We start from the raw sequence: 27430 nt of genomic DNA, 5'->3' as shown, positions 1-27430 counted from the left end.
TTCAAATTCATGGCAAAACTTATTTTACTTTCTGTTCACGTAAAATATTGTTAGAGAAGAAAGTTGTTAACATGTCCACAATTTACTTGTGATGTAATAATTAGCGCAACATTCAATGACCAGTGACAATGTCCAGGAAGGGTTTCATTGTATACTTCAACCCTTTGTCTCTCGCTCCCTCTGTCTCGCCTGTGAGAGGCGTATTCGCTTCATTGATTCCATAATCGTTCGCCTGTCATTGCACCATGAATGGGGTTTCCATACAGCATGTTGACTTTTTGTTCTCGTCTGTTTAATTACTTTATCTGTTCAACCCATTATTGTAACTGACGCTCTTAACGATGTAGCGTGCCTCGTATGTTTTGTTCTCATCATAGTAACACTTTTAACGATGCTATTCTTTATGTTGTAACATGATACAATGGTAGCTTTAACTATGAATTCAAGCAATTACAGTTCCAATTTTGAGGCCAAGGTCAACGTTCAATACACTTTTGCCAATGATGCTTACTCATACCTAAATGCACATTAGAATTTCTCAACTTGGCATCAATATTCAGATCACGACGCGACGTTTGGCGCCTATTCAGGCGATGCATTTGCACCGAGTATTTTGCCTGTCAAAACTGCGATCATGAAGCAATTGACTATGCCTTGCAGGCAAATGTCTCAGGAATTCGGTGTTGAAATCTAATAAGCTTAATACTACCTAGGCGGAGCCTCACTCCATAGTTGGTTGTCATAGACCGCCTAACCCTTGTTAGATAGAATTGATTGTCATTGAATTTAATGTGACATTGTGATTCTTGTTTTGTCTGGGGTATATTTGACGATGAATCTTATATATTTTGGATGATATTAACCTATGTATAAATCAATTTGTTTAGAAACGAGCCAATACAATAATATATTTGCTTTCAGATGCAGAATATCAACAATATCGTGATGTTTCCGGTAGATAGTTTGCTAAAAGGAGACCTCCGGGGTGTGAAGGGTGACCTGAAGAGACCGTTCGATAAGGCGTCCAAAGACTATGAGTCCAAGTACCTGAAAATTGAGAAAGAAAAGAAATCCCAAGCGAAGGAAGCCGGCCTTATTCGGAGCGAAGTAACACCAGCGGAAATAGCCGATGAAATGGAAAAAGAGAGAAGATTGTTCCAGTTGCAAATGTGTGAGGTAAGCGAACTGAAATACGTTGAAAATGTGTTAAAACATCCATAAAAACGGACAAACGAATTTAATTTCAAAGCGATACAAACAAATTGATGTTTTTAGTACTCACGGTCTCGAAATACAAATAAAGCTTACCATTTGTTTACATAACTGCCTACCCCTTATTTGTTTTATGTGGCAGTTTTATTAGTTGTTAGTATTTTCAGTTATGCTTTGAAAATATCTTATCGATTGCTATCAGTCAATTTGCTTGGGATTTTTGTTGAAATGTACTTGTTTTTAAATGTGTGGTAAAATCAAAACTCGGTATATTTGCAGTACTGTAAGTTATAGTTCATTAGAGGAAATGAACGAAATCTTTGTTCTTGCGACAGAATCCACCTTATGGTAAAGAGCGGTACGAATCTTCTGCAAATGATTATGAACGTATAAAGTTAGGACGTTTTTGGTCTGAAGATTATTAACGGAAACACATTCTGTACAGATACATTAAATTGCAATGGAGTTCAATAATAACTTGACACTAAGAATAAGTAATATGTTTTCTAAACCCCGTCTACGCGGTGTTTCTTACACCATCTGACATTTGGCTGGAAGCCGAGTAGAGCCAAAAGGTGGATAATTAATAATTACTTGTGAGCAATTTGTGGCTTCATTTCACAACGCCCCGTGGGCACGGACCTGTTGGTAGCCGACCACATTAATAGGTCATTTGGTTTTAATATTTTAGCCGTTGCAGCCTTGCCATAATTCTTTGTTAAATATTGCTTTGGGATTGCCGCTTTGTTACCGATGATTGTACATAGTCTAAGAAATATGTTTTATTAGGCGGATATATTTTAATTATAACCGACATTCTCGTCTGTATTGTGCTACTTATACACGTCTACATAATTGTGTAAACGATCGCATCTGACTTAATGTCATAATAAAAACATCGCGTGCGGAACCTCAATGAATATAATACATCGGCAATATGAGCATTAGTGTTATGAGACAATATTTTTCAAATATAATGGTTTATGGTTAATTTCTCCTTGATTTTATGAACGTATCAATGAACATTACTTATTCGAATTACCAATTTAGGCCAACGTTTTTGACAGAAATAATTTGGGACCGACAAATAATTGCCATCTGTATTTTTATACAATTTTGCTAATGAACAAAGAACTTAAATTTTACTTTGTTTATGAAATTTGGATGCAGGATAATGTTAATAACTCTGATAATTTACTTACTGCTAAAGCATTGTCACTGGCAAATATAATTTATATCCCTTCCTCCAAAGTTACTGAACAAGTTATCTGAACTGAGATAAGCTCCCGGACAGGTAGCTTTTGTTTGTTAGTAGGAGTAACGACCGAAAGAATAACTGTAGCAGGATATAATAAAACAGAAGTACTGCAGTGTACTAGCTTATAATTAACAATGTCTGTGTAACAATATATTTGTCGGTGACATCTATTTACCTACACTGCGTTGACACAATAGCATTTGTAGCAGAAACTACGAGTGCCGTTATACGCATAACCTGCGGTTGAAAGGTCGTATATCCTTTGTCAGTGACACTCGTGTACAATTACATTAATGTACGACTGTTGCCAAAAAGATTTCGAATTTTAATGATGTTGAGGGAAGCTTTGTGGTTGTTGTACGAAATCCGAGCGATTGTTTTAATCACTGGTTTTGAATATGTATTACTTACAGTGGCTTATTGTAACATTGGGAACAATGACAGACATTCATATACACTTATCAAAAAGTTTTTTAATTAACAACTTGATGTTCTATAAAATGTTTTAGATTATCATCATCACCACAATGCTTTTGGTATGGTTATGAATTGGCCCATTTATTACTACAACTTCCTTATAAATTTGTTTGTAAAATCATAGAGATTCTAACGAATACGGAATGAATAAGGTAAGGTTGGCCGCAAATGAATGAAGGTGTATATTTTTATATTAACCGGAACTCAGTATAGGCACAGACTTAGACTACAAGCAGGCATTCATTGCACTTTCTAGGTATGAAAGGCGTAATTAGCTATTGCACCTTTCACGTTAATATTCTAACATACGTTAGCTACGTTCATGTTTGCAATTTTACGACATTTTATTGATTACACTGTATAATTGTTGAATAATTTTACAGTAATATTAAATCGATGTAATCACATCATCACAATTCAATATAACCGTTTCTGTTGACGTCATTACCCAAAAATATACCTTGACAATCATTATAATTAAACCCCGCATTTTGGAGGAAAATTATTATTGCAATGAGCCTTGCCGTATAAGTATAAATAAATGAATCGATGAAATCAGCATCGCACTGAATCATTACCATAATTGAAAAATATTGAGTCATTTCCTCTACCAGATTACCAGCTTACCAGATTTACGCTGTATATCACAGGCACGGTGCTTAAACCACAAGGCATAGCTTAGTTTTGTTTACCTAAAAGTAGTGTCTCCAACATCAAGTATATGAAATCAGTTTTGTACTTGAAGAATCAATTGATTTCTCGCTATCTTCAATTCGTTTGACGTTCATCAGTTGACGTCGAAGATAGCAAATAGTCAGCTATGTATAAGATACCATTCGTCATCATTTTCCTGCTCCATTCTTATATTTATTCTATTCATGAATTTTGCCTTTACACCAGTGATAAGAATAATCGGATTTAGAAAACACGCAGCTGAAGTACAGTTACAGTCGATACGGCTATGAATAAACTTTACATTTATCCATTTTGTTTGACACTTACATAAAAAGTAAATAATTTACCAGAAAAATCCCTTTCATTATTAAGATTTGTAAAACTGTGGTGCGTGCCAATAACTTGCATAATGCTTGTATATTGCGTCTTTTTGTAGTGCAGAATGCAATGCCAAATGTCCCAGTTGAATTATCTTTAGATGTAAGGGCAATACTTTGCCAAATGGCAAGAGAGTTCACGGGCAGATTGCTTAACCGCGATTGATAGCTGTTAAAGCGAGCAAGGGTGTTCGTTGAGCCAAAACATTGTGTTAGTAAACAAATAAAAGAAAGGAAATAAATATTTTACGTTTTTCTGCTTTCATATTTTGATATCTTAGGCTATCACCACCGCGAACCATGTCTAACAAAATAACTTCGAGAGAAATTAAATAAGCTTAATCTGGTAAAAGGTTTTACTAAACCCGTTGACCTAGTAATCAAGTTATAATTTTCATTGACTTACATCGCAAGTGGGTTAAAAACCATTATAATACAGCAGCAAATTAATAAATACATACATAATTAATACAACACATGCTAGATCTCGGCCATGCCACATGATCTAATTACCCATCGACGGTTGTTTAGCTCTATACCTAGTAGATATGTACATAACCACAACATCCACTACGTACGAGGCTTAGGCTTTATTTTCCATACCGTTGAGCATCAATAAAATTTACTTGAAGCGCAGTGATTTGTAAAACATAATATGTAGACAACGTTCGCCATAATCCTCCATGTACATAATATTAGGTCGGGGAAAAAGTCTTTTCGCATTATAGTATGTATGAACTTGTAATTAAATCTCTTTGGCTTCAAGAATCACAAATGAGTACACGGTTCATTAGGTTTCTTTCAGTGAGCTCTTGAGGTACCCATATATCGAGCATTTTTGTGTAGAGAAAAGATTTTATTACAAGTTCATATATACTGTAATGCGAAAAGACTTTTTCCCCGACTTAATATTAAACAGCTGTTAAGGAAAAACTAGTGATAGTAGGAGTGATTTGGGGTTGATGGTTTTAATAAACGCGAACAGAATACATAATTCTTGCGAAGAGATAATTCTTTATACGTCACATTAAGAATGTAGCTTGTACTCTTCTGGGAAATACAGCTTCATGTTATATTAATTTTGAAACCAATAGGTTATTATTTTTACCCGTTTTATACATAACATTTTCATAACAAACAATGCGAAACCGCAGAAAATCTAAAAAACCCACTATTTATACAAACGACGCGTATTATAAATAACAGTTTAAATAAGCTTAAATTAATTGTTACGAAATAAATGTGTATAAAAAGTTATTTTTCGAACACAAACAGGACAATAACGGAACTCGTGTAACGTCAAAGGATGAAACTTTACAGGCGGGTAGTCAAAGCCTTCGTATTTATGTAGTTCCTGTTATTAATGAACGGTATGGTTTTTCATTATATCCAAGTATTTCATATTAAAAATGACAGGATTAATTGTGTCATCATTATTTACGTGAATATAGGGAATGAATAATATGAATATGGATGATATTGATCTAGTACAAAATCACAACATTGTTTTTGTTCAGAAAGAAGTAAAGCTATTCATCAAGATATAATATTTTCATAATCTAGGTATTAATTAGCATAACGAATTTGTAATATTGACTCATCCCGGAAGGTTTTTCTTAATAACAATATTCTTTGTATTTAACTGAATGAAAGTCACTACGCGAAATCACGATAAGATATTCAATTTAAAAGGACCCAGTAAGGTCATACAAGGTCATCGATCCTAAACTTCTCTTGTCCTTTGTTCAAGTATTAACAATGTTCAATTTACAACGTTTAATTATTTGCGGTGTCTCATGGGTTTGATGTTCTGCCATACAAACTTCCTTTCGGTAGACAGCTAAAGCATAGTTTAGATAGGATGTTTACTCAGACTCCATGTTGAACAATTCAAAACTTAAATGTGATTTTGGCTGACGTGCTCGTAGTCAACAAGTAAACGCCAAGTAGGTACCTATGAAGGATATTTTAAAGCGTTGAGATTAAATATTTGAAAATCATATTTTATTAAATCAGAGCTGTAATCTGTCTCATTGTTTAGTGCTAAAAAAATAAATCTAGAAGCCCTATGTTGTTGGGTCGGTGCGGTACCGAGGAGGCGCGCGTCAGGTCGACGACCGGCCTTGCGCCGCGCAGGGCCGACGACGACGCTCTGACCCTCGCTTTGTTCAACGTCTCACTCACTGCAAATACCGCTTCGGCCACAAAGTACCCACAACCCACGCATTTGCCTGTGTTGTTAGCGCTTAACTCATGATAATATATACAACTCTGCTACGCAACCGCTACGGCCGCTTTGTAACAGGTACCTACACACCGCCCAAGTGAACATCTAAGAATGTAATAAACTTGTTACTTCAACAAATGAAAAGATAAGAGTAACGCAGGCGGGACGCCAAGAAAGTTGTGCAAGGTCACGCTGAGCTTTATTATTATTACACAACTGTGCAAGACAAATCTGGATCCACTATACCGCGAATGCGCGTGCGCGTGCGTCATCAGGAGTAATTTTAACTCGCGGAAGGGCACGTAGTAATATCGGTGTTTCCACAGTCCCGACTCCCGGGTGCTGCTCGTGTCTGTCTCGCGTTCCATTAGACACGGTCTCTGATGAAATAATAAGCATGTTCGTGCCCACGCGATGTTTTCGGCGTCGCTCTGTCTGCCCAACAAACTGGCTCTATTCCATGCTTGAACGTTGTTATGACTGTCGGTCCTAACGGCTGCGTAATTTTAACGGGATTTTGTTGTTTTTAGTACCTGATAAAGTTCAACGAGATAAAGACGAAGAAGGGTATCGAGCTTCTCCAACACTTGGTCGAATACTATCACGCGCAGACTAACTACTTTCAAGACGGACTGAAGACGATCGAGCACTTCGGTGTGTACGTGGCCGACTTGAGCGTTCAACTACAGAAGATTAGGCAACAACAGGACGACGAACGACGGAGGCTACTTGAGCTAAGGAACATGCTGAGAGCCGCTGCGCCGCAGGACAGGGAGGTAATTGACCTTTACATTTAGTTTCTTAAATCAAACGTAATGTTTTCTGAAAAAATTAACTGTTTATAACGCTGTATTTGTATTATTTCAGATGGCTTCCCAAGTTGGCGGCTACTCCCTTCACCAGATGCAAGGCGATAAACAGCACGGGGTCAGCCGAAGTGGTTATTTGCTCAAAAAGTCTGAAGGAAAAGTCCGGAGGGTATGGCAAAAGCGTCGATGCAGGGTCACTGCTGAAGGTTTCTTAGACATATTCCACGCGGACGAGAACAAAACTCCCGCCAGAGTCAATCTCCTTACTTGCCAAATTAAAGTTGCCGCTGAAGATAAAAGGGCATTTGATCTAGTCTCATGTGAGTATAAAAGTACTTCTAGTATTCCTGTTATATTCTGGATTGACGCTAAAGTAATATTACGTCGGATAATGTCACTTAGGAGGCTGTTGTAGAGATAAAGTTCTTTCCAAGTTTGGATACCTTATTAATTATTTAAGTACTTTACTTAACATTGTTGGCAACGTTATATCAAAATTGTTAAATATGAAGATCTGTGTCCTTATGAATGTCCATATCGACAATTCGTTTCACTCCAAAACTTCAACAATATTACAATTAATTTCCCCACTTCTGACTGATGAATAGAACTTGGTACCTGCTTTCATTTAGGCTCAATTTTTTTTACAGATAATCGAACATACCACTTCCAAGCTGAAGACGAGAATGAACAACGCGCATGGACATCAGTGCTAGTGAATTGTAAGGAAGGTGCCTTAATGAGGGCGTTTCACCAACAAGCTGGTGACAACACAAACAATGACTCGGGACATTCGCTTCTAGACTTACAACGGTCGATCATAAGGGCCGTACGAGCTATGCCTGGAAACCAAGTCTGTGCTGATTGCGGCTCAACCAATGGTAAGCTATCTGTTATTTTATGGCTTAACAATTTACCCATTTTAATCCTGCTTGAAGCGCTTATAGGCTAATATTGAATCGAAGCTGGTCGCTGAATTACTGTTGAGCTATTATCGATTTCCATTTCTTAATCAAACATTTCCACCATACCTGGCGCGTGGTATATCTGGTTTTACACTTGATACTTAAATTCGCGGGGCTTGGAACATATTGATTTTAAATCTGGCTTATTGTTATCATAAAGCAACAGAGAGCAGTGATAAAATGAAACCTTGATTCTACTGACAATGTGCGGAACCGGGACATCCTTCCTTTAAAGATATAATATTTTTCAATATCTGGGCTTTAACGAGCAATAACATAACACACTATTGGAGATCAGCTTATTTTTCAAATAAATCTTAAGGCTGTTTTACGCTGATACACATTTTCAACATCTTTTCTCCATTTTTGAGTACGTCCATACGGTATTCGTATAATGTACGATTGCGTAAACGCCCTTACGTTGTTTTATACACACAGCTTTGTATCCAGCTAAGTACAGATTATCTTTTTATTTTTATCTAAAAACCATATTTTCTCTTTTCAGATCCCACGTGGTTATCCACTAACTTCGGTATAATAGTGTGTATAGAGTGTTCGGGCAGTCACCGAGAGTTAGGCGTGCACATATCTCGTATACAATCTTTGACGCTGGACCGACTTAGCACGTCGCAACTGTTGCTCGCGAGGCATATGGGCAACCAGATGTTCAATGAGGTTATGGAGCATACGTTGGATGAAAGGGACAAGTTGACACCGGAAAGTACTATGTAAGTTGGCTTCATCTTTACGGATTTTTTGTCAAACTATTTTCGTTACAAAAATGGTTTTGTAAAATTATTCTTCATCAATTCTATTTGTTATCTAAAGTGGCTTTTGACCTTTTTTATACGTGGGAGTTACGTTTGGAAGTTACACGTCTTGTCGGTATATTTGATTTCGATACAAATTGCTCATATCCACCTACGGAACTCGAAGAGGGACTCGATATGTGAGGAGGGTCATGAATGGAAATCTATTTATAAAACGTCGAGACACTTATATCAGATACCTATTTATAAACATTGGCGTTTTCAAATCGATTATTTTATTTTCGTACTGATTGGTTCATCCGATGTTTATGACAATATTAGCTAACGGTGTCAACGACCTGTTCCAATATTAGCTCGATATAATCGATAAGCCTAAATGTCTGGGTTTCGTTTTTTCGATATAAACTGTACTTACCTTATCTATTACATTTAATTTCGATAAACTTTCAAACGTCAACATAGCAATTTATTTCGGATTCGTTGTCATAATTTATGCATGAAACTAAGAGATCTATCTAGTTTTGAATTACCGGACAGTAATAACATAACAAAATATCGGTTTCTACTTATGCTTAGTTGAACAAAACTTCTAAAGACATTTTTGTACAAAATTATCCTTTACTATGTTATACTAAATAATTAATTTACCATGTTACAGGGAGGAGCGCCTCCGGTTTATTCGTGAGAAGTACGTGTACCGTGCGTGGGCGGCGCGCACGTGCTGCGACGCGGCCGAGCGCCTGTCTGAAGTAGAGCACGCTGTCAACAACGGACACTTGCAGAACTTATTACAGGCGTACGCTGAAGGAGCCGATCTGGCCGCGCCTTTACCTGGCTCTGTAAGTTCTTCATGGTTTTTAAATAATATCGCTGTAATTGATGTTTTTGCTCGTTTAATTCCAAAAGGAATATAAATATTTAAACTAAGTTTAGGAATCCCTAAACATTTTTTGTGAATTTATTTCATAAAACATTTAACAAACGTACAATATTATAGTGCTCTTTGCTATTTATTGTTAATTTTTAAAACGTGTTTGATTTTTTTTATTTTCAGGACTGTGGCGAAACGTCTCTTCACCTAGCCATATCCCGCGAACTCGGCGACGGGTCAGCACTACACATAGTCGATTTTCTAGTCCAAAACGGTGGTTCGCAAGTGTTAGACAAGCCCAATTCTCAGGGCATGACTGCGTTGCACCTGTGCGCTGCCACCGACCGAACCGAACCTATGAAGTTATTGCTCAAAGCTGGTGCTGATTCTACCATCAAGGATAATAGTGGACGAACACCCTTGCAAATCGCTAGGCAGTATGGACATCATGCTTGTCAGGAATTGGTATGTATAACAATATTAGAACATTGAAATTCAGAAATGCTCTTTTTCTCGGTATGTAATAATTGCGTTCTCGTATCGTAATTATGTGAAATGTGTTTACTTTCTACTGTAATAACTGTATCGGATTTGGTTGAATAATATATAGTAATACCATTTAATTTTAAGTGTATACGCATTTTGTAGAAATTAATGTCACACTAGCTTATAATCGAATAGATATAAGGACATCACCTAATTGGTAACCTTCTATAAATTTAGTTTAATTTAACAATGTGTTTCTTCTTTATATTGGTAAAGGTTTATGTTTAATACATTTTGTTTTATGTTTGTGATTAATTTATTTGTGCTTTTGTTTTTAATTTTTGTTTTTAACACTAATATTTTCTTCTTTTAGTTATTGAAGTCATGTTTTCAGTTGGAAAGCGTTGACAAACGTGAGAAGAGTATATTTGAGAACATTAATATAGACTGGAATCTGTCCCACGACGATGGTTCCACGGATTTCTCCGACGACGATACCGTTATTGACGAAAGAGTGAGTATTTTTTTTATGTAAATCTAAAATATGTTTTATTTAAGAAGATACTACTAAGGCGGCTAAGATTACTATTGCAAAGTATTTCCATCACAACTCTGATCGAGGACAATAGAAGGTATTTAAATGCCACAAGTATTCTTTTTTTTTTGATGTACCCTGTACGGGTCAAACAATTTTGTCGCATCTTGAAGGTAAACGGCATATATGACACATTATCCACATTACACAATATTAAGTATTAAACAAATCACGTCTAACATTACAGCAAAACGGCAGTCTAACTCCGGAAAAGAAATGCCCCCGATCTCGTCCACCGTCATACGCGGGCGGCGCCGTGCTGGCGCCCACGGAGCGCGCCGTGAGCGCCATCCCGCCGGGCGCCGGCGCGGCGTGCGGCGACTCGCCCGTGCTGCGCTCGCGCTCCTCCACCTGCGACTCGCTGCACCACGCGCCGCCCACGCCCACCACGCTGCCCAGGAAACCTAATGTTTGTGAGTACCGACACCTTTTACATGTTATGAATTCCTGTCTTTAAAGGATCTTATTTAAATGGTTCTTCACCTACGATGAAACTCGAATGAATATGGAACCGCCGTCATGTATTTGCATCTTCTAACTTTCATAAGATGATTTTCAGTTTCTTCTATTGACATCGAGAGATATTTTTGAAACTGCCGATTAATAGACGCCTGTACTTGTCTTCTCGTGTTTTATAATTCACGAGTTTTATGAAACGTGTATAATTCTAGACAACATAGGCAGTCTGAAGAAGCGCGCGGCGCCGTTGCCGCCGGGCGTAGGACTGGCGCACGCGCCGCACCCGCACCCGCCGCCACACCCGCGTTCCACGCCTTCACCTTCCGCTGACAGCGCGCGCTCCCTGCACGGTAAATACCTACAAATATTTAATAGCATCTATAGAACTATGATTGAAAGCTAACACAGACACAACGGAATCCACGCGGATACAAACCTGTCTGAACTAGCTCAAAAGCTCCATAAAAAAAACAAACGAAAGATTACTAACAAAATTATGACGTCGTATCTAACTTTACCTTACGTTGTACAGTAGCGAGTGGCGTGGTGAAGCACCGGCCGCAGCAGCCGCCGCCGACGCCGCCGCCCGCCACGCTGCACAACGGCGCGCACCACCGGGACGAGCCCACTCCGCCGCCCAGGAAGGTATGTTACATACCTTGTGTTAGGGGTTGAGAGGCACTTGTGACACTTTTGTATCGAGAACATTATTTATCACTGGTGAAGGACAGTCGCCGTAAAATTGGATGTTGACGAGCGTTTTTCCTTGCTTTTTTGGCTGAGACTATATTATTATTTGGAAAACAAAACTGGGAAAGATCAATGTAATATCTTGTGTACTATTCGGTTTTTGTACGGTAGTATCACAAATGGTTGTTGATATAAAAGTGTCACATTACCTTTGGAATATTATACAAGAAAAAGGAAGAAATAATATAATTTGTAAATATTACGATTAATATTGTCGCCTCACTGAAGAAGTTATTATTGCTAATACGAGTTGAATACAGCGACTAACATAATGTTGAATAGTACAGGGTTATATTTGTTTTTGCTACAGAAGAAAAATAGATTGCATCTGGAAAAGGCTGTGAAAGCGAAACTCAAAAGGGTAACGAACGTCTGAAGAAAACTTAGTGTACTTAATCGCTTACCCTTGTTTGATTTACGCCCTTATATTAATATTGTTTTACTGTATTGTTGTCAAGAGAACGCCGAAATTACGACGTTTTATTCCGAGATTTGATATCAAAATCGTGCACGCTATTACAGCTTTTATATCAAAGTACTAGTAGTCATAATCGCTTAATAGCCTACACTATTTTGAGAGGTGCAATGTCTGGATCGCGTCTTCAGTTCCTCTATATTGGAGTACTTGAGGAACTTAGCAAATACAGACTCTTGACAATCGGTTCCTTATACTATGCATACTATGAGTATGTATGGTCGATATTTCACTGCATGAGTTTATCTAACGGCTTTCGGCTTTCTTGTATTTTTTAAATAAACAGCCCTCCTATTAGATCCTCCTTCCATAGAGAACATAGATGTAATTGTAGATAATAATACTCACTGAGCACACGGACACTATGATAAAATTAAACATATTTAATCTTCAAAGAACAAAGTGCTTATTTTGACTCCTATTAATGTACACTCCTAATCTAACACAGTGTGGAACATATTAACAAATGAAACTGTTCTGCATGTTTTTTCACGAATCACGATTACACGAACTAAACTAAAACTTAAAACTATTTCTTCACAAGTATTGAAACTCTAAGCTTATTTTATTTCATCTTTTATTTTTAAGCACTTTTAATGCTATTTATTACAAGAAAGTTCAAACTTTTCTATCTTTCGGAACTGTAAAAGCTTAATTTAGACAAGCTTCAAATATTACGTACAAGAACGCAAAGGAATATTTAAACTAAAGCTTATTTCTATATTCATATTTTATAAACACAAGATTACAGTCGAACACTGCGTACATTATGAAAATTAATTTAATACACGAACTAATGCTGTTGGCTTGATATTCCAGGAATGTTCTAGTCAAGACTCATCGTTGGAGCTGTGCGATATAACAGACTCGTGTCTGGACGACAGTAGGCTGGCGTCAGCGCTGTCGTGCGACAGCTCCCGCTCGCGAGAACGATCACGGCGCAGCGATAGTCGCTCACTCGACGTGTCCGACACTAGTAGTGTCCATTCTAGGTCGCCATCTGCTTCCATCACTATGGTATGTTTAAAATTACCAAAGTATTTACCATTTTATTTTTTTTATATTGACTAAGAATTGCTTTACCGATCTCCCGGTACCAAAACGAACTTAAAATTAATGGCCGCCCACTGAACTTCTCAAGTCTTCTTAAGCAATTAGGAATCAGTCGTCAGAAAGTCAGAATATCAAAAATGCCCTCGAGTATGTTTAAAGCTCAAAAACATAGTTATGCGGTCTAGTACCTATAATATCTCCGTTCCATTGCAGATGGGAGGACTGAGGCGGTGTCGCGCTTTGTATGACTGTTCAGCGGATAACGAAGACGAGCTGTCTTTCCGTGAGGGAGAAGTGATCGTCGTCATCAACGAGCGCACGGAGGACGACAACTGGATGGAGGGACAGGTGGAGGGCACGAGCCGCCGCGGCATGTTCCCCGTCTCTTTCGTACACATGCTGCCAGATTAATACACGAGAGAGACGAGAATGGAATGTAGATCGACACCAATGTTCGTAGACCCGTGTTAATCTGTATAGTTAGTGACCTCGTATAGGAGCCATCGGTCGCAGTGATGCAAGCTTCCAACTGTATTTCTGCTTATGATGCTATTTCCAAGGCCATAAAACTGACAAGTTCAAATTCAGTCGGTATGGGAGTTACATTCGAGTATGTCTTCGGCTCCGCAAAGATGGAGAATATTAAATATTTTATTGTATATTCGTCTTATAAATATAATGGAAACCAAAAATTCAGGTTGGTGTAGTGTCGAGTTGTACTGAAGAGTCTGAAAGTATGAATTCTGTGTTCAAAAATACTGTAAAAAAAAAAGCACCAGTATATCGTGATCCTGGATGTGTTTATCGAATTTCATCTATGAATACTTTACTTTGGATATTTGGCCTAAGGCTTGGCTTTTGTTTGTACGGCTACGAGCTTATTTACTCTAGTATTATACAATCACAGTTGTTCGGCATAAACACAGGTTGTAAATACATTTCCGTATCAGTTGTTGCTTCAAAACGGTCAACAGAATTTTAATTACTCTGACATGTTACATTGTTCAGTATTATACTACTGTTTAAAACTGTACGAGCATTGTTTTTATACACAGTTTTAATACTCTAACATTTTAACCATTCCACATTTGGATAGTTGTCTAACTACTTGTACAGTCATTATAAAAAAATAGTACAGTTTCACTATACTCTTGTTAGACACAGCTTTAGCGTCGCTACGAATTTATAACACCAATGTAAGTAATGCCAGTAGACGGTCCGTCCCGATGCGGATTTTTTACTTATATTTTATATTTATTATTGTTCTTTAATGTTTTTTCTAAAATACTTTGTGTATGTAATTCGTATAGTTTTTTGGTGTCGGCAATATCGATTGCTGTATGAACGGTGAACAATTGTGATGCTCACACATTGATAATAGTGTCTACAATATTCGTAAGTGAAAATCAGAAGCGTAGAATAGTCATTCTACTTGATCATCTAAATGTTAAGCGTTTTACTAATAATCTAATCCACATAATAAACGACTGTGTGACGTCATTGTGGAAGTATTAGATCCGTTCTAGTTGTCTCAATGTTCGTGTTCCATAGCCATAGTAATAAAATTGATACATAATAAGCATACATGTCATTAACTAATACTAAGTTTTGATCACTCTGCAACTATGAGGGAGCAAATGCAACGTAGATTCTTGTTAACATATTCTACCAGGAGATTGTTGGTATTTTCGTAATGTAATTAAAACTTTTATCACTTACTAAGTCTGCGGATATTCACGTCGTAAATTTTAGAGAAGTTCTACATAGCAGTCGTTTGTTATCGAATACAGTAAGTTTCGTAACACCAGTATTTAAAAACGAAGCAATAGATACGTGTTTACAGCTCAGTTAGATTTGCCAAATATGTATTGTGATGAGTAGTGAAAGAGATAGGTATATACCGACAAACTATCGGACCAGTGACTGTTTGTTGTATAGTTCGTTCTTGTAGATGATATTGAGGTGTCTTAGATTGTTGGTGCATGCTGTCTATAGAAGTCGTGTTCTTACTGCGAGACTATAGGCCCAGAATTATATGTATATGCGTCTGGAATTAAGACGCGTTGTTTGGTATTCTAAGCTTAATCATCAGCTACCCGTTATTTCAACATGGACCAAAGAAATTCATTATAGTAGCTATGTGAATAAGCCTATGGTCTCCCAAGTGAAGTTAAACACCGAACATTGTTGTTACATGTTAAATTTTTAACAATTTCCACATTTTAATAGACGAGAGTATCGTATAATAGCAATAGGGGTTGGCGTTTGTAAGACGCAATAAATAAAAAGTAATATAAGAAAAAAACATATTAACTTATATTCACAATAATTTCCCCTCGTTACAGTTACAAAACCATGTACTCATTATACACATTCCCATATTTATAAAAATATTTTTCTGTATATTAAGTTCTTAAATGAGCATATAGTTATAGGTAGTAATAAACAGCTAATACCTATACATGATATAGTTACCTACATAACCGCGCGCGTTGCCATACATTAGTATTATATCCAAGTGAGCGAAACCACATCGATTTGATTACCCACAATAGCAATAATATTTTAGACTAAATCTTACTTTGTGATTGATCTATCCCTGCACAATCACACATTACGCATCAAACAAATTAGGTACCAAGAGGATTTCAAAGAGATATGTATTTGTAAAAATGTGATTTTATAATCGTTGCCATGAATGAATTTGCGTGTAGTATAGCAACACTGCAGTCGTGTAAATAGATATTTTACCTATTAGTTTGTATTATTGTAGTTGTCTAGGAGAAAACATAAGTTATATAATTATTTCGAGATGTTATTTTAATAAATCGCTTAAAATTGTTTTACGTTCTAATCTGGAACTCTACATAAATAATTCGTATTTATTTTATAATATATTGTGAAATCTAATTGTGATGAAATATTTTAATGCCATTTTAGCCTGTCAGTATGTTACTTATTAAAAGTTATGTAACCAAATGATGCTAATAGTGTGTAAGATGTTTTATCCTTTATGGAGTTGTAGTTGAAATAGTTTTTTCTATTGTGTATTATGTGAACGAAATCTGTATGAATTTATTAATACATCACTTGGATGTCTATATTGAATTTTATTTCCGGATTGTCCCGAAACCTTAATCTACAATAAGTATATTTTATTGGATTATTTTGCCTAGCTGAAAAAAATTTTAAATTAAATATACTACGCAATACGCACTCGGCCTTTGACTTAGGACCTACTTTCTGCCTATTTATTTCCTAGGGTCCCCCACCAGAATATGTGAAAGTGGTAAGAAGCGTTAGGACTTGAGTCCACCACACTGAACAAGTATTAGACTGTCAGGCATGCACGTCTTTTCCTTCACCATTATAACAAAATATAATTCTTTCAAATATGAATCTTTACTCTGTTACACTAGGATATTTATTATAATTAATATGATTTAAAATTTTACCCAAGGTACATTACTACACGAAGGTGTCGAGGACGATTTCTTCTTGAACATTTCCGAACGACCCTTCTTTCGCTTAGGTATCCTTTACCCGCGTTTACCTGACATTTGCAAATGACACTGACACTGACACTGGAGTGACAAGTGAGAACCAAAATAAACTTTGGCCCTGTCAAACTTCAAACAGTACAAACATTATCTATCGGCGAGTTCGTATTAGTCGAAAAATGTGTTTTCGCTTGATAAGCGGAAAGATAAATTTATATCTACTATATATTTGATAGCAACACATCTTATTCGCATTCAGAAGTCGCAGGAGGCAGTATAACGTTCAAGATGGCTAATCGCAAAAGGGTATTTGATTTACTGAGGACGATTGATGTTGCTTCGTAAGTATTTTTATCATTTATATGAATGATAAAGTATACATGTAGGTCGAAAGTAGAAATAACTCGGGAATCATTGTGCAATAGTTTTAATGCGAAAATATTTTTTTCAGCTGTTATTTGTTTAAATTTATTGATTTGAGAAAACGCACACCTGCTATTTAATATTATATCTAAACACTTTTTTTATTTAATCTTGCGTTTGTAACTTAAGTTAAGTCTAATTATATTCTCACAAATTCTGAGTTTCATGAAATTTCCATGTATCTGTTGGGCTTACCTGTTGGTAAAGAATTAATAGATATTGCAAACTTTAGAAACAAGCTGAGCTGCTCTTTAGAAAAAGCACGTCAAATGTTATTGTTTACAGTCAATTAAGATTAAAGCTGTCAAATAAAATCACTAAATATAGATAGATGTTAGCAACAAGTTAGTAATACATACTGACAAAAAATATAATAATTATATAATAGGTACATAATAATAAACACACATGTTTAATTATAAAAATAAAATTAAATAATTTGATTTGATAAGTCAAGATATAAGTTAGTTATGTATGTACAAGTAATGGTTCAAAATTAAGAATACTGAAAAAATATTTTTTACATTTTTACAAGAATACTATAAAATGAGTAATAAATTCTTTTCTCAGGTGCCGATGCCCAGCCCATGGAAACAGGGGAAACATTCAAGTGTCCAATGCTACTCCACAAAAAGACTATGCATTTGAGGTAAGACCGTTTGCTTAAGGTACTACTGAATAAATAAAATTTGAACTACAAGAGTTAATACAACATGCTTTCCAATAATATAAAACAGAAATAAATTATGTATTTGATAATCAGGGCAACAACATAGTATTTATGCCTGTGTTTAAGAATTCATTAAAATTATTTGATCAGTGCATATTAAACTTTGGGTGCATCCAATATCGGTCATTTATGCTACACCCAAAAGCCAATTTTCAGTGTGCTTTGAGACTTTGAGGAAATAGAACTAAAGATACTAAAGATATGATACATATCATTTTCTCCTAAATACTTTTACCCGGGTCATGGAGACATTTAGTGGCTGTGGGAGTGTGGGGGTGGCCTTAGATAATATTGCTGTTGCTGTCAGTATCATAAAGATTATATAAAAGAGATATGACTTTAATCTTGTTAGATTTCCTTGCTTGTTTACAAAATTTATTGATATCATGTTGATGCTTATGTTTTATCTATTTCATAATAGCCAAATTTTGTTTTTACATATTCAATACAACAAACATGCTAATTTAAATACCAATCTATTGGATGAGTTATTAGTTATATTAGTTCACATTCATGTGTATGTATAACAGTATTTTATATGTAAATTCTTTGTTATTTCAGAATAAAACGAAAGAATATGACTCAATGGAATTGTAAATAAATAAATATAAAGCATAAAAACTAACAGTCACTGGTGATAACATTTATAAATGAAACTTAACTACCTGATAAAATAAAGTTAATTATTTATATTAAAACATACTTACACATTTGCTGTTTCATTTCAGATAAAATGCTCGACTGTCCGATACGGGCTTGGTGTGACCCGCGAAGTCGGCCATGACTTGGTGAACATGGACGCCAAGAACGTGTGTGTAGTCACTGACCCCAATGTAGTCAACCTGCAGCCTCTCAAGACTACACTCGACTCATTGACCAAGACTGGAGTCAATTATAAAGTGTATGATAAAGTACGAGTTGAACCTACAGACACTAGGTATAGATATCCTACTAATATTATAAATGCGAAAGTTTGTGAAAATGTATGTATGTTTGTTTCACGCAAATACTACTGAACCGATTACTATGAAATTTGGTATATAGTTAGCTGAAGACCCAGAATAACACATTGGCTAATTTTCGCGGTTGGCCTCCGGTTTTTACATAAATTCGTACAAATTAAAATAGGTTTTCTAGTGGCTTCACCAAATGAGAACACAAACACATAAAATCCATACAAACATAAGTAATATCCCGCCTGTTTTACCCGAAGGTGTAAGAAAAACACATATGTTTCACCATTAACAATGTTACTCCCATGTAATAGGGGGCGAGCATATTGCCAACACATAAAATGTCATATTATTATCTGTCTTTGAATCCTACACAAAATCTACTCTTAAATTATAATTTATGATAATGATTGCAGAATGACTCGTCAAATATGTGCTGAAATTATCTTTTGTTTTGCTCCCAGATCATGACAGTCAGATTACTAAAATTAAAAGTTAAAATTAAGATAGATAGGTAAACTGCAAATTTTATCTATATTTATTTACCTTAGTTGTAAAGCAATTATTGCTTCTATGTTACATAATATGGCGCAATACTCTTAATATTCAATGCCACTAATTTATTAAACATTCTTGACATACGAATTTTAGCATAATTTAGTTTGTATATAAAATACCTACATATGTGGTCTAAGTGGTGGTGTATATGATTATTGCAAACAGGATTTTGGCTTCGAATCCCGGGTCACACAAAGTGCTATTGTGCTTTTGTAATTTATATTAAAATAATCTCAACATAGTAGCCTGGAAATTGGTAACATGCCAATAACTGCGATGTATGAAATGGCTCGCCCCCTTATACGTGGAACATTGTACTAACGAAACACACTGACAACATACCCAACAAATATATTAAAAATCATAAAAAAATTTGAATTTTTTGGGAAGCCGATGAAAGCAGGCGGCGCTAGACCGGACGTTGTGGACATCGATTGGGAGGTCTATGTCTTGCAGTGGACGTCTATGGACTGACATGATGAATGATGATGATGATGATGATGATTGTTAATTTATTTATTTTCAGTTTCAAAGAAGCGATTGCGTTTGCGAAAGCGAACGACTTCGATAGTTACGTGGCGGTCGGTGGTGGCTCCGTCATGGACACGGCTAAAGCTGCCAATCTGTACGCTTGTGATCCTGAAGCTGACTTCCTGGACTATGTCAACGCGGACATCGGCAAGGGAAAGCCTATTGAAGTGCCATTGAAGCCTATGATTGCCAGTTAGTAAATATTTTTTAGTTTGAACAATGGATTCAGGATATTGATTTGAAAAGGATTTATTGTATTTTATTATATTCAATCTGAGCTTGGGTGTTGTTGTAGTCTTTGTATTCTTTCTATGTATTTGGGGCTTGAACCCATCCTAGAACTGTCAGTACCTAATATGTTACTTTAATGCCATTGTCTGGTATGTGGTAATTTATTTAAATCAACTCTATTTGATGAATAATAATTTATAAAAACATGTTTAGATATAGCTAACCTACGAAATCAATTTTTGAAGAAACAAACGTTTGCAACTATTTAGCAAGGTGTGACTAAGAAAACAATTGAATACTTTTTATAACCTATGGACTAAAAAACTTTAAAAAAAATCGGCTCAAAATTAAAGCAAATACTGGCTGCATCCATAAGACCAAACAAATTACCAGAATATTACGATTTTTTAACAAAAATTTTTAATTTATTATGAATTAAATTTACGGTTGAGATATGTGTAAAGTTATTTGGTTACCGTAGTACAAGCTCTGCTTAGTTTTTAATCAAATGATCGTGTGTTAGTTGTCCAATGATATTTATTATTAACATGTTTGTTCTAGTACCTACTACAAGCGGTACTGGCAGTGAGACGACCGGTACTAGTATATTCGACTATGAGGAGCTCCACACCAAGACTGGCATCTCTCACTCGGCGCTGAGACCGATTCTCGCTCTGATAGATCCCCTGCACACACTCACTATGCCTGAGAAGGTACCAAAAATTTTTTTCCTGTTGCTACGCAAGGGTCTCCGTCTTACCGAGGCAGGGGATGGACCTTGAGTAAATAAATGTATTTAAAAAAATCAGATATGCAAGGTTTCATCGCGATGCTTTCCTTCACCGTTAGAGAAAGCGATATCTTTTTCTTATACACATATAACTTCGAAAAGTCATTGGTGTGTTGCCTCGGTTTCGCACCGTCGACCACTTGTGTGGGAGGAAGTGCTCCTACAAAAAAAACGTAAAACCTTTAGTTTTTCTTGCATTTGGGTTTGTTGCCGTATAGCCATTATATTGCAGAACTGTATTGCGTCTGCAATACGTGTAAAACATGCAGAAATCTTTGTTCTTCGACTATATGTACATATTACCTACAAGGTGAAAAGGTTTATATTGTATACGAATTTGCCCATGTTAACTTAGCCAAATTATTATCACATTAAATATTACGTTGAAAGAGTTACAAGACAGTTAATTCATCTTCCTTAAGAACTTATATTCATGATCAACCCGAATTACTAAGAACTATGCAGGTACTAATAGCAAAATACTAATTTTAGGTGACGAAGTACTCCGGTTTTGACATATTCTGCCACGCACTGGAGAGCTTTACTGCGGTGCCTTTTACTGAAAGAGGACCCGCGCCTGCCAACCCGTCTCTAAGGCCGACCTACCAAGGTAGTAACCCTATCTCTGATGTGTGGGCGCGATTCTGTTTACAAGTAAGTATAAAAATGCTACTTTACTAAGGTCGTCGAGTGATTGACATTCGACCATAATTAAATACCTCCATGCTCTTTTTATATTATTTTATTTTAAAAAGTTCGCATTGCAAATTCTACATATCATTAAAAACGTATGGTTTCTCCGTCGGGCGCATATTAATGGTGATGTGAATATTTGGAAGTAAGTAACAGCCATATATTTTTAACAAAGCAGAGCTTGTACTATGGTAACTAAATAAATGACAAACATACTTATATAGATACATTAACAACCAGGCTCAGAACAGATACTCGTGCTCATCACACAAATATTTGTCCTAGGTGGGATTTTAACCCACCACACGCGACGCTATGATTATTGCGGTGAGGCGACCACTTTAACCACTGCGCTAAACGTGCAGTTAATGTCATAAATATTACGTAATTCGATAAAAAAATGTTGTAAACACGTTTAGTGTCACAGAAAATGAGTCAACTCACTACCAGGAAGGGAAACTACAAATACTTATTACCAATGTCTATATAATATTATGATCGCTTAGCAGTTTCCCTTTTCCTTCCTCAATTATATTACATTTATAGGTTAATTATATTATTATTAAATACAACTAAGAACTTTAAAGAGAAAACAACATGCTTTTTCAGTTCTATTCAATCTTTCATTAAATGTGCGTAATGAAATGTATAGAAAAACTTTATTAAAATCAAAGTAGCAGAAACTTATGGCCTATTGCACCACTACATAAAACGTATTAATTATTATCGTCGTCATCATATCATCCGTTAAGTAGATTATCAGGAAGCATTTCGACATGCGTTTAACGTTACTTTATCTTCTGGATAGGCTATCCGTCACTTGTACATAAAACTCTTCCGTTTCTGAGTGACTGACAAACAGCGCACAGCCGAAACTACTGAACGCAATAAGCTGTTGGCTTGTATATTCCTTGGAGAGTGTAGGGGAGCACAATGAAAGGATTTTTGAAAATTCCATCCCAAAGGTGGTGAATTTCCATACGGACAAAGCCGCTAATGAAAAGCTAGGTATCTTATAAGAGAGCAAGTTACAACATAACCAATTAAAAATTTATATTCTTAATTCAGAATATATTATGTCCGATTTATACTGGAGTGTGTACTCAGGTAAAAATCGGACATATTCTTTTTAAACTTGTCTGCCACGCTCGTCATTACATGTCGTACGAGGTCGCACGTCATATTCGCAAAAATTCCAAATGATTAATCATCCACAAAAAAGAATTCACGGCATCTTGTCGGATCAATGTATAGTGTAATTAGTGAAACAGGTTTCGTAAGCCGTCGAGGCAAGGCTTGGTTTTTTCTGTGCTACTATTATGAATTGAATTAGCCATGGTTCGTTGTTAATTTGTAATCAATTGACTAGACTGCTGTCTAGACAAGGTTTTTGAGTCTTACACCTACTGGTCTGATACAATTGGCTGTTTTTTTACAGTAACAGATAATGTTCTAGCTAACGACCTCTATTAAATTAGTAAATTTAACCACATTGTATTATAATCAAGTTATTGTTGATAATGGTTCTTTACAGAGGACATGTTCTTTTAGTTTAGTAGGTTCTTATGACTTGCAATGTATTAGGAAAGATATTATGTTAATGTAGCAATTCTATTAATCTTCTTTTAAAATATACCTACTCAAATATATCTATCACACAAAAAGTTAAGTACAATATAATTAATAAAAAAAAGAACAATTAAATAAAAAAACTACTACTCTCTGCAGATAGATACTATACATCGATTTCATAATTCACAGGTACTGCAAAAATACTTCAAGCGTTCGGTACAAAACCCTGACGATGTAGAGGCGCGATCCAACATGCACTTGGCTTCGACAATGGCTGGAGTGGGCATTGGCAACGCTGGCGTGCATCTCTGTCACGGGCTCGCTTATCCTATCGCTGGACACGTGAAGAACTTCGTACCGGCCGATAATGTCTATGGGTATGTATTTTCGATAGCCATTAGGCTTACTCCTGACAGTATCGAACAGTCGAAAATCAATTTCCATTGGTTCGAACAAATGTCAAATCGTAGTTTTAATTTTCAAACTGGCTAAATATGTGCACGCTGGTTTAATGTGACACTAATAGAATTGTTTGGTGTAGATTATTCACATTTTAAACCAGTCAGATCACGCGCTAGTTTGAAATTTAAAACTACGATTTGACATTTGTTCGTACCAGTCGAATTTGATTTTCGACTCGATACAGTCGGGAGTAAGCCTGCAGGCTACGTCCGAATATCCGTTGTGCTCTAATCAAAAGTTTTGTTAGGAGGTACTTCTTACACATGTTTTCCTTGTAAATAACTTGTACTTACGTGTCATGAATGGAGTCATTAAAATTCTTGAACAATTTTATTATATACTATTTTGCCTAAGTATGGTAGGCGCACAATATTTCCTTAAAGAAAATACCGAAAGGACAACAATATTAATTTCTCCATTGTCCTCTTACATCGTATAACGCTCATATGGGTACTGTTGTCTATATATTTATGTAAAGGAAAAATATTAACTGCAGTGCTCAACCAACTGCGACACCTAGGCAGTTAACGATTGCAAAGTCGTTACTTGAATAGGGTACTTAAATTAACATTAAGAATTGACTCGTAAGAATTGAACCTCAAGGAGATTTTTTCGTACTACGTATACATATTTCTCGTGGCAGAGCCGTGGATAAAAACAAGTGTACTTATACCTAAATTATTTTCATATTGAAAATTGAAAAGTACAATTAGGTACTTGACTGTGTTGGAAAATATTAAACTTGTACTCGTAAAAGGTTCATCTTAAATGCTCAGGCTACTTATATAATTTTTTTCGCAAATAACGTTGTAATTGTAATTATTACAGACTGAAACATTTTTTAAATACTCATTTGATACAGACCAAAATACGAAACTATAACGTCACTACACCGTATTTCTATACTAAAATGTGTTCTTGCCATTTCATTAAGAGTAGTTGATTTGACTGTAATCAAGTACCCAATTGTGATGGAAAGGAAACGAGTTATTAGTGTATGTATGCTGACAATGGGCTGTTGCAATGGCTAATTTTAACGTAGTTAACTTAGGTACATAACTGTGTAACTCAAATTTGTTAACGAGTAAACTGTTTTTGATACAGAATTAGTTGCAGTGGCTTAGTAACAATATTAATTTTAGATAAATAATGAATAAGTCCCGACTTGTTACCTAAAAGGTTTATAAAATAATTATTGTTTGACTATCTCGGCTTGATTCCCAGATGAGAGTTGAGATATTGAGAAGGTTACATGACTAAATTTAAATATTTTTGCTTTTCTATTAGATAAATTTTAACTACCTACTTTTGTATTATCACTCAAATACTTAGATTACAATGGTTCCATCAACTTTGCTCCACAGTTCAGCTCCAATCATTCCCCACGGTCTATCAGTAGTGATGACAGCGCCAGCAGTCTTCCGTTTCACGGCTCCCAGTGATCCAGACAAACATATCGAAGCGGCCGGTATTCTCGGCGCAAACACCACCGGCGTCAAGCAAGCAGATGCTGGGAAACTACTCTCCGATACTATCCTTCAGTATATGGATTATATGAAGATTGAGAACGGATTGAAGACCCTCGGTTATACTAGTGAAGATATCCCCGATTTGGTTAAAGGAGCTTTGCCTCAGGTAATTTTGTTGACATAATATGTGCTATTTCAGCTGATCTGTATAAGCTTGCGTGAGGTTTTTCTTCTTAAATTATAGAGAAAATTAAGTCTCGGTTTAACCACTTACGTAGACATTCGTCGACGTCGATGCCATTATTATAGTCCTACAACTTAGTAGAGGGCCTGGCACAATTTAAACAGATTTTAATTTATCATTCTGTTTATTTCCAAAATAAAGTATCTGTGTGAAACAGGTCACTGTGAGATGCATAAGCCTGATGTACAAAATTATGAATTTTGTAGACCATCGTCAGTCGCGAACCTTACGTGCAAGGCTCTTTTCTAAGTTGTTGGAGTATACTTATACTTTTGGATAAAGTGGCGCAGAGTGACCAGCTAACCAAAAGTGCAACTGGTTGTAGGGTTCAATAAAACCTAAAAAGGTCTAATATGAATGGGAAACTCATTACCACATATTTAAACAGTAAAGGAAAACATAATGAGGAAAGAATCTGCCCTTGTTTATGTTGTGTCTGTATTCACAGCCTCTGAAAAGGAAAGTTTCACTGCATTTTCCCAGCATATAACTGGGTCAGAGCCTTGAACCATTTCATAATAATAAGAAAATGTTACTAAAAACAATAATAGTCCTTTTCATTGACTATATTTTCTAAGGTAAAGAGGTGCTTAAGTTTGTTACTCATAGATGGCATTAGTCACTCCATTTTTTATCTATGGAGTATTTCTTCGCGGTTTTTCCTTATATTTATTTAACCGTTGTTGATGAGAATATAATAACTAATATAATTATAATAGCTTCTGCTCTCTGAACCTTTGTATACCGACATGCTTTTAACGCAATTTATTACATAAATACATGCATAACATCACGCTTGTTATACCTACAGATGAAGGCAGAGGTGAATGAAATACAGACGCGTTTCGCCATTAACAATGTTAGTCCCATATAATAGAGGGCGAGCATGTTGCCATATACCGGGCATGTTACCAAACTCCGGACTACTATTGTGAATAATCTAATATAATTAGGTTGGGGAAAAAGTCTTTTCGCATTATAGAATGTATGAACTTGTAATAAAATCTTTTCTCTACACAAAAAAGCTCGATATTTGGGTACCTGGCTCACTGAAAGAAACCTAATGAACCGTGTACTCATTTGTGATTCTTGAAGCCAAAGAGATTATATTACAAGTTCATACATACTATAATGCGAAAATACTTTTTCCTCGACCTAATATATTAGAAAAAGACCAATAGCACTTTGCCCGAACTGGGAATCGAACTCCTCGTGTTTAACAGTCGTATACACTACTTTATTATGAAGTGATTATAATATAATTTATGGTATTACAGAAACGTCTACTCGCCCTGACCCCCCTGGAGCAGTCTAAAGAAGATTTATCGAAGCTTCTAGAAGACTCACTTACTGTATATTGATAAGTACTTTACTACTTTATAAGTGTACTTGACTACTTTTATAAGTATTCTTACTACTTTTATCTTGTCGATTTACTAATAAGGAAGTGTTATCTATTGATACTTATTGTTATCTATTAAGAAGGTCGTTGCTAATATTTTTATCGAGAAGGTTGCCATCATATTATTAAATTATTTAAAAAAATAAACCATGGTTTAAAAATAAATTATATATTTGCAATATTTTTTTAGGAAGCTATTTTTATAGAATATGTATGTACAGAATTGAATTTATTTTTGTAACAATTTTTTAGGAATAAGGATATTGAAAATTGGTCCTTGCCATAAAATACGTAATAAGCTCGAAATTTTGTTATTTGTTAGGTATATAATATACTGGATTGTTATGGTGCTAATAATAGTTGTTAATAAATCGTTTTGCTTTTATTCATGTTTTTATTTACACCAATCTAAT

At 35.7% G+C, this 27430-nt stretch overlaps 2 protein-coding genes across 5 annotated transcripts in view; both read left to right on the top strand.

The window, feature by feature from the left end:
- Positions 1–16560, top strand: part of Asap (ArfGAP domain of ASAP) — a 49739-nt gene extending 33179 nt beyond the window's left edge. Inside the window, exons 4-17 of one of the 4 annotated variants that reach the window (XM_076114064.1) lie at positions 922–1176; positions 6757–7002; positions 7094–7355; positions 7686–7916; positions 8506–8728; positions 9429–9609; positions 9825–10106; positions 10522–10641; positions 10910–11135; positions 11394–11531; positions 11714–11826; positions 12242–12292; positions 13226–13423; positions 13673–16560. In XM_076114064.1, coding sequence (XP_075970179.1) covers positions 922–1176; positions 6757–7002; positions 7094–7355; positions 7686–7916; positions 8506–8728; positions 9429–9609; positions 9825–10106; positions 10522–10641; positions 10910–11135; positions 11394–11531; positions 11714–11826; positions 12242–12292; positions 13226–13423; positions 13673–13870 — 2724 coding nt within the window. In that variant the 3' untranslated portion in view covers positions 13871–16560. Of the gene's footprint in view, positions 1–921; positions 1177–6756; positions 7003–7093; positions 7356–7685; positions 7917–8505; positions 8729–9428; positions 9610–9824; positions 10107–10500; positions 10642–10909; positions 11136–11393; positions 11532–11713; positions 11827–12241; positions 12293–13225; positions 13424–13672 lie in introns of all 4 variants that reach the window. The other 3 variants (XM_076114055.1, XM_076114081.1, XM_076114072.1) reach the window with 3 other exon arrangements.
- Positions 16561–17078: 518 nt separating this feature from the next.
- Positions 17079–27402, top strand: T3dh (Type III alcohol dehydrogenase). Its single transcript, XM_076114198.1, has 9 exons — positions 17079–17300; positions 17953–18031; positions 18841–19049; positions 20150–20346; positions 20947–21098; positions 21668–21829; positions 23630–23817; positions 25267–25537; positions 26893–27402. The coding sequence occupies exons 1-9, from the start codon at positions 17248–17250 to the stop codon at positions 26974–26976; spliced, it is 1395 nt and encodes a 464-aa protein (XP_075970313.1). The 5' UTR covers positions 17079–17247; the 3' UTR covers positions 26977–27402.
- The last annotated feature ends 28 nt before the right edge of the window (positions 27403–27430 follow it).

The sequence above is a fragment of the Anticarsia gemmatalis genome, chromosome 1 (genome assembly GCF_050436995.1).
Source record: "Anticarsia gemmatalis isolate Benzon Research Colony breed Stoneville strain chromosome 1, ilAntGemm2 primary, whole genome shotgun sequence".
Taxonomy (NCBI): domain Eukaryota; kingdom Metazoa; phylum Arthropoda; class Insecta; order Lepidoptera; family Erebidae; genus Anticarsia; species Anticarsia gemmatalis.
This window is presented reverse-complemented; position numbering and strand designations above follow the sequence as displayed.

Excerpts from the sequence above, each read along its gene's own strand:
- T3dh (XM_076114198.1), top strand. The coding sequence starts at position 17,248 with ATGGCTAATCGCAAAAGGGTATTTGATTTACTGAGGACGATTGATGTT. Across the intron at positions 18,032-18,840 it reads AAAAAGACTATGCATTTGAG|ATAAAATGCTCGACTGTCCG; the intron begins GTAAGACCGTTT and ends GTTTCATTTCAG. Across the intron at positions 19,050-20,149 it reads GTTGAACCTACAGACACTAG|TTTCAAAGAAGCGATTGCGT; the intron begins GTATAGATATCC and ends ATTTATTTTCAG.